This window comes from Arachis hypogaea, chromosome 12 (genome assembly GCF_003086295.3).
Source record: "Arachis hypogaea cultivar Tifrunner chromosome 12, arahy.Tifrunner.gnm2.J5K5, whole genome shotgun sequence".
In the NCBI taxonomy this organism is placed as follows: domain Eukaryota; kingdom Viridiplantae; phylum Streptophyta; class Magnoliopsida; order Fabales; family Fabaceae; genus Arachis; species Arachis hypogaea.
Genome location: NC_092047.1, coordinates 85,884,422 through 85,892,525, shown reverse-complemented (window position 1 = coordinate 85,892,525; position 8,104 = coordinate 85,884,422). Strand labels below are relative to the sequence as shown.

General features: G+C 30.9%; 1 protein-coding gene across 2 annotated transcripts; it reads right to left on the bottom strand.

Moving 5' to 3' along the window:
• Positions 1–240: 240 nt before the first annotated feature.
• On the bottom strand, positions 241–7,743 carry LOC112727625 (1-acyl-sn-glycerol-3-phosphate acyltransferase 2). 2 transcript variants are annotated; one of them, XM_025777449.3, is made up of 12 exons: positions 7,514–7,743; positions 6,641–6,763; positions 5,200–5,239; positions 4,954–5,027; positions 4,659–4,718; positions 3,567–3,644; positions 3,289–3,447; positions 2,836–2,961; positions 2,530–2,622; positions 2,175–2,261; positions 1,311–1,539; positions 241–579 (listed from the first exon to the last, which is right to left on the bottom strand). In XM_025777449.3, the coding sequence occupies exons 1-12, from the start codon at positions 7,592–7,594 to the stop codon at positions 566–568; spliced, it is 1,164 nt and encodes a 387-aa protein (XP_025633234.1). In that variant the 5' UTR covers positions 7,595–7,743; the 3' UTR covers positions 241–565. The 2 variants fall into 2 exon arrangements, with proteins under 2 accessions (XP_025633234.1, XP_025633233.1); XM_025777448.3 differs by lacking the exon at positions 241–579 and having other exon boundaries at positions 1,001–1,539.
• Between the last annotated feature and the right edge of the window lie 361 nt (positions 7,744–8,104).

The window sequence follows — 8,104 nt, the reverse complement described above, 5'->3', positions numbered from 1 at the left end:
TAGTCGCTAATTGGAAATCGATTTTTCAAATGTTAAATTTGTCTTTAACGGTAAAAGAAAACTCCTATTTTCGTTCTTAATAGCGACTACCTTTATGATGGCTAAATTGGTCGCAATGATTTCGATCACTAACAATAATTTCCTAAATTATTAATTTTTACTAAATTTCACATATACTATTCTTAAAGCGTAATTTACATATATAATTAAAATTCAACAAAATATAAAAACGATTAAATAGATTAATTAATTCACATAAATTCTAAAACATTCACAATGTCTACATATATAGTAAGCAAAAGTAATATTTATATAACTATTCACATCATTTAAATGTCTTAATTACTAACTAGTATTATGCTACAATAAATACAATCACTCTTCAGACGATTGTTTACCATCATCATCCTCTCCTGCATTTGTTTCTTCTCACTCTAATTGAGAAATTGAAATTTCAAAATTCAACTTTTTCCTCATCTGTTCCAGCAATCGGTTATTGAAATCAAATTCTTTTGCTGTCTTCTCCAACCTAGTTGTCAAGGCATTGAAATGCTTTGTGGTTGCATCAACTAAGAAGACCTGTAGACAGTATCATCATTTTGCATTAGTAGTGCTGTGCTGCTACTTAGATAAAGGCTAGTAATTGTTTGAATGATTGGAAATAGTGCAAAACAGAAGCTACAGTGAGATAGTAAATGATTTGAGTCAAACACAGTCACTGATATGGTAATACATAGCTACATATTTGTGTAATTTTTTTTTTTTAAAGGAAGGGATTGAGAGTATATATCTGATGGAGTCACAGAGAAGAAGATTTCGAGACTAGGAGTTTGTGAGGGCGTGTTACAAAATTACTTTTGAATTTTGGGTCTCAAATTGGACAAGTATTGCTAATAGATATATCTTTGAGCAACTAATATAAATTCAAGATCTTTACAACTATAGCTGTTCAAGAAATGGTTATTCATGTAGTGTTAGTAAAAATTAATAATATTTAAGATTTGAAAATGTACAACTACCTGATATTAAAAAGGTGATACAAAGTGTATAATTTATCTACTCCACCCTATTGTTTGTACATATTTAACCCGATTAATAATAAAATAAGTAATCCATATGCATACATCATACAACAAAGAAGAATTGAATACATACCCTAGGTGGATTTTGGTAGCACAAAAGATAAAAAGGAACGAAGAATCTAAATACACGAAAATGCAAATAAAGTTCATCAAAATGGTACTCAAAAGAATTCCAGTGTAATGAATTAATTTAGCAAACAAGTAACTTCATCTAGTCTTGTTTGTTACCCCTAGTCTCTGCTTGTAACTGTTCTCCTCTATTTGTTTTTATAGGGACAACTTTTGCTGGTGTTGAATGCTCAGATTGTGAGAACCGAATCAAAATTTGCATTAGGATAGTAACAACTCCCAAAGCAGCCATTGAAATTGTGAGACCTTTCCATGACATTAGTAGTGGAAAAAAGAGAACGAACTTCACAAATCCCACAAAAAGCAAAATATACCATGATATAACAACCTACACCAAAAGTTAAACTTGATTAGCAAAAAAACTCATTAGAAAACATGGTTCTGAGAAGCGGACCTAACCGGCCAGATCAACCGGATAAATTGGGAACTAGTTACCAAACTGGTTTGGTTAAGACAAAAATCGATTGGCAACGAACCAAAAAAATCGATCAAAAAACCAGTTAACTCGTCAAACTGACTTATTTTAGCAGTTAACCAATTTAAAATAATAAACTACAAAAAAAATCAATTTTTTCTAAAAGACATATATTTTATGCAATATATTATTTTATTTTATTCGATTCAACTCCGATTGAACCTCGTTGAACTTTTAAACCTTTGAATCTTTAATTCTACCGGTTTAATGACCAGTTCGGTTTTTAGAACATTGTTAGAGAACATAGAAGCCATGGAGGGGAAGGAAAAATTGGGAAGAGCTTGAAAAATAAATTGGATCACAAACAAACACTTACGGGGCAGAATTGAGTTTTTTGCTTTTGAGAATTTTGAAGAAAAATCTGCCAACTTATACTTTTCAAGATGCATTGTAGTTTTGCTCTAAAATTATTTTACTCCATACAATGAGATACAAGAAAAAGAAGATAAAAAAATGCAAAAGTCATACATATTGAGAGAGTATCTCACCAATAGAGACTTGATCGGTTTACCAGCATCATGAGATTCTTTGTCACTAAATTTATCTTCATATTTATGTTTGTCTAACAATGCATCCTGGTGTGCGCAATGGAGAAAAGACGGTGAGGGAAAAAGAATATAAAATAATTAAAAAAAGTCATAAAATGAAAATCTATAGACACAAAGCAAAACAATATATCAAAAAACTTTTGCAAAGGGTGTGTATGCACAAACTTCAGAAAAAATAAACTATTTACTCCTAATTGAATAAGAAAATCATGAAATACAAGGAACTTTTTGAAAGTATGCCTAGCAGATTCTTTATAATATACATAGAAATTATAAGATATCAAATTGAACCCACCTTAGCCACAAATACATCTCGACACCATTGAGCAACACCTTCATCATCCTTGGGTAATTCATTCATCAAATGTCGTTTAATATGAACATGCACCTAAAAAGGTAACAAGACTAGGCTTTTAATTGAGCAGGGCATTGGATACAAAAGATATTATTGAGTTATTGGCAATTCAAACAAAGGATCAGGATTTAGTTCCCTAACTTATAATTGGATGAGAGAAGCTTTTTCATTTGAGTAAAAGCCAGAAAAAGAAGGGATCAAGTCAATGGTGCAGTTGTTTCTAAATCTTGATTTTGATTGGCTTACCACTGAAGGTTCTCCCTTGAAGATTCTTAGCAATGTCGGAGGAGGTGAATTCTTAGGAATAGCTAGAGTTACATCATAAATGGCAGGAACAAAAGAACGCATATTGCTCACTGCTGAAACAAATCCCTGTAAAACAACATTGAATGTGTTATAATATAACATCCGAAGAAAAAAAGGGAAGCACCTCCAGCACAAAAATGCCTGATTGGCGCTTTCTTCACAGAATGTGTGTTTCGCTTAGGCGCCTTCCAGTCAGCATGCGAAAAAAAAAAAATACGAGGTGCCACTTGGCAAAACGATGGCACCTCAGTAAATAATTTGAAAAGGGAGACATTTTGGCAAAAAGTTTTAAAAATGGTGATATATTAGAACAAAATAACCCCTAAAAATCATGAAAAGAAAAAAAAAAAAAATACAAGATGCAAAAGAAAAAGGGAAAACAAGTGATTTCACCTTAGTTCTTGGAATCAAAACGTTTCTAGGAACAGGCAATCCAGTTGTGGTTGCATATTCCTGAGCAGCTAAAAGTTTGGCCTGTGTAAATCTTGTTCCTTCTACAAAGAGAGCCAACCAAAAGGGAAGAGGGTAATCCTGAAGTCGTTGTATGCCTGACTGAATTACAATATAACAAGCTCAACATAAGATGATCATAAAAAGAGAACAAGAAAACATTGAAAGACAAGAATATCTAATTTTGTGAGCATAAAGCATATATTTTAAGTAATTCATACCTTCAATGTGTTTTCATCTTTGGCCCAACTTCTCTCTAGAAAAAGATATTCAGCAAACCACATTGACCAACCAATCACCTTCATATATTTAATTTTCCGGTAGATTAACCATGGTAACAAATAGGGAAAATCATAACATGATATTATTCTAAAACGCTAACAATTGACAACAAGGAAAACATACATAAAATGTTGATGGTGTGCTACAATGAATTATATCTCACAAAAGGTTAAGTCGTTAAATAATGGTATATGGATGACTGTAATATCTACATGCACATTCTCATACATGAGTTACCATTTTCAAATTATGTTGAAATTTGATTTTAAATGGATGAGTGAGGAAACGAGGGGTTGAACTCTAAAACTAATTGGTCATATTGGGATTTGACATTATGTCACATCAAGCTAGACATTATGCAAATGTAGTTCATGCATGATAACAAAAATATAGAGTTAGTACTCATATTGGTCTCTAAAGTTATATTCGCACTTCAATCTGGTTTCCAAAGTTTCGGTTAACTCAATTTAGCCCCTCAACATAGAATTCGTGACTCACATTGGTCCCTAACCTTATTTTCGTCACAGAACAATTAATGATGTGCTGAGATGAACTTAAAACTGACACACTAAACTTCTTAATAGGTATTTAATGTGGTAATTGAAATTTCTTTTACCTCACTTTTCTCCCTCGAAACCTTTAAAACCTTAACCCTAATTTCACATAAGGGTTTTAAAGACTTAAACAGAAAATTGAAGTAACAATTTTAATTGCTACATCAGATAGCCATTAGGAAGTCTACCATGGCAGCCATCAATCTATCTCAATACGTCGTTAATAGTTCTATGAAGAAATCAGCCACAGGGACTAACGTAAGTCACGGATACCAAGTTAGGGACCAAATTGAGTAAATTAAACTTTGGGGACTAGATTGAGGTGCAAGTGTAACTTTAGAAACCAATTTGAGTATTAACTCAAAAAATATACCTGATCAGGTAAAAATAGATCATTTCATGAATTATCAATCCTTATAGTAGCTTGCCTCTTTTTTTAATTATTATTTCAAAGTCACAAGTCTAAATGAATCATACCGGAAGAAACTTTGATGACTTCTTCATCACAGCAAGGGCACTGCCAAGGCATCCAGATCGCTGTTGTATGTTCAATAATAAATAGTGATTCAAGCACAAATAAAATGTCAGTCATAAAATATATAAAGGATATGATATTTCACTATAAAGTATCACAAATGTAAAAATTGGGTTTAGATGTGCCTCTTTTTGTCCTAAGCAAGTCATGCTTAAACGTGTGAACATGTTAATGTGCTTGCAATGCTTGCATTGAAGATGTGAAAAACCCAAAAGTCATACTAAATAAGAAAATCACCTGAGCTAATATCCATCCAACAAGCCAATCAATATCACTTCTGTGATTGCATATGACAAGTGCATGCTCTTTACCTTGAAAATCATGACAAAAACAGAGGATGAGATTTTACTCCAGGAAATTTTGGCCCTTCAAAACAACCTTCTTTTACTTTCTAAAACAAACTCAACCATGCACACTAGAAGAAGAAAGAGGAAGAAAAGTTGAAATGGATTACACACCAAATGCATGGTACAAGAAACTTACCCATCTTGTTTATGATTTCTTGATCTGTGAATATTTGGAGCTGAAATAAGAAAGATCCAAATGAAAAAATTGATCATGCTAAATGCAAAATAGGAAATTTTAAACTGTGGTGAAATTCATGATGTTCAATATAAGATAACATCATATTTTTATCATTGTTGAAGGATGTGAAAAGTAAAATAGAGAGAGGCATTATGGTGATTTGGTGAATAAAAACCAACATAAACAATTATCTATTGAAAGGAGCAAGCAACAAAAGGAGCACTTTCAAGAATAGACTAATTCCTAGTCTTTTAGGTGCTCGATGCAGCAAATGATTTGAGAAAAGAACCATTAGCTTCAATTATGACTAAAAGTTTACCTAAGCATAAAATGTTTTCCTTTGACAAGGATAAGTCCCATTACATAATAAAGCAAACTCTCTCAATATTTTCGTATATGTGAAAACAAGTCTATCAAAGAGAGAAAGAACAATGAAAATCTCCGTGCTCTATTATTTGGCAGAATAAAGTAGAAACATTTAGTCTCTCACCAAATTTTTTTACTCCCTTCAAATCTTTTGTTATTGGTTAGACAACGTAGATTGAAGGAGAATAAAATCTGTCTAAAGTGAAGCAGAAAAGTAACTACAAAATGATAAAAATAGTGAAAAATAAAATAATTCATCTTCACTTTCTCTAACTACATGGATCACTGTTCTATAGTAGTAGTGTATGACATTAGAGTATTTTTTTTATATATAGACAAAAGAACATGTAATGTCTTTTTCTGAAATACCTACATTAATAGGAACCCAACATCTTTTGCAACAATTTCAAATCCATAACGGCATTGACAGTATAGAAACAGGCTACTGTAATTAAACAAATGATCATAATTTTTATTTCTGACCATTATTGTTACTGTAATCATGTAAAGAAACTGGCAAAATTGGATATTTTACATGATAAATTAAACACATCCTACAACATCCTCAACCTATGACACTCAGTTTTAATCAAACCTTATTTTCACAATTCTATTTAGCATCTTTTTAGTAGTAGGAAAAACCATAAGACCAGCTTTATATCTTAAGTAAGCAATTTCTAATGAAAATGTATGGTATAATTTTACATCATAACATAAAGGACTAGAATCTCAGAAATTTTGTAAAAAAAGATGTTCGTTGTAAGTCACAAATGCACAATATATCTAAATCTAATCTTACTAACTCTCATTCTTGGAAAAATGTATAGTTGACTATCAAGTTCAAAGGTTCTTAACTTCTTATAAGCTTACAAAAGCGAAGTAACATATTTCAATAAAAACTTAAAAATCCAATTTTACCTCATACAATCAAGATACTCCTGGCAAAATGTAAAAGAAAACTTTGAACTAGCAAATAATAATACCAAAAAAAAAAAAAAAACCATATCGGAGGAAAGGGAAGTTGATTTAATACCTTAACTCCTGCCCACCAATCAAATAGCCATACAAGTTCTAGCCACAACAATTCTAGTGCTACCCTACTGATTCTTCTGTACAAACTCTTGGATATTGGTCGTACAAGGCAATAACATATTGTCTGAGGCCAAATAAACAAAATCAAGAGGCTATATAATTAATTAATTAATTAAAGTAATCCAAGACATCTCATACAATTCTTGCTGCACAATTTAATCAGTTGCATTAAACCAAAAGTGATTCTCTCTTATCAAAGAAAGTTGAAAATAGTAGTTATCAACTTATTATTAACTTTCTTCGTTACGCAATGATTTATGCAATTGCTAGAAACAATCAAGCAGTTTCTTTCTCAGATTTTCAAAACTAATAAGCTTAAGTTATAATAATAATAATAATAATAATAATAATAATAATTTGTTCTATCAACAATTAAAAATCAATTAAAGTATACCAAATTTTCAGGCATAAGCATACGTTAAAAATGAAAAAACGCAACAACTTGATCGAGTGTATATGACAACAACATATCAAATCAAATAAGCAGTCTAATTTTCTCCTTTATCACAAACAACATTAAAAAATGGAAAAGTTATATTTTTTTCCCCTTTTATTTTAAACTCAACGAAATGTGGATGAATAATTAACAAAAAGATCCTCCCAATTGAAAACCCTATTATTTAGATTATCAAAGAAGAAACACACACAAAAAGAAAGTATCTTTTTCCCTCTACATCGTTATTGTTTTTCCAGCAACAACAAATTGAAAAAAAAAAAGAAATATATATCAAACAATATCAAAATTTACAATTTTATTATTATTGTTTTGGGAAAAGAAAATTAAGGAGGAATAAGAATCAAAGAAAAGAGTTACCTGAATGAGATTAACGATGAGACCGGTGGTGAAGAATAATATTCCCACAGGAACAATAGCAACTACGGCTGGGACAGGCATAATAACCACAAAACATAGAACACAAAAATGCTGATTGAATTTGATTTAATGAATTTAATTTCAGAGAAATCCTATTTGGTATTGTGTATTCCTCATGAGTGTATTCTTGTTTCTATTCTTCCTCCTCTTTGTTTTTTCTAGCTTCTGTGTGCATGCAAAATTTTAATACATTAAATAAAATAAAATAATTTTTAATTTTATTTTTTAACCTCAACCTTAGCCAACCTCAAAACGTGGTTTGCCAAAATTTAAAGGAGACATCAAATACACGCCCCATGATCATACCAGTGGCTAGAAAAAATAGTCACTGTTTTGAGTGTTTTCACAATAATAAACTAAGGTTACAAGATTAGGAGCATGTCTGGGAAATTGAAAGTATTTTTTTTATTCAAGTTATTTTTCAAAGATTACCTATTTTTATTAGTCTCTAAAAATTTTAAACATGGATATTTTAGTCTTTAAAAAAAATTAATATACAGATCAATTCTTAAATTTTACTTCGATAGATAA

Excerpts from the sequence above, each read along its gene's own strand:
- LOC112727625 (XM_025777448.3), bottom strand. The coding sequence starts at position 7,594 with ATGCCTGTCCCAGCCGTAGTTGCTATTGTTCCTGTGGGAATATTATTC. Across the intron at positions 5,240-6,640 it reads ATTGGTGGGCAGGAGTTAAG|CTCCAAATATTCACAGATCA; the intron begins GTATTAAATCAA and ends TTCTTATTTCAG. Across the intron at positions 1,540-2,174 it reads AACCGATCAAGTCTCTATTG|GTTGTTATATCATGGTATAT; the intron begins GTGAGATACTCT and ends CTTTTGGTGTAG.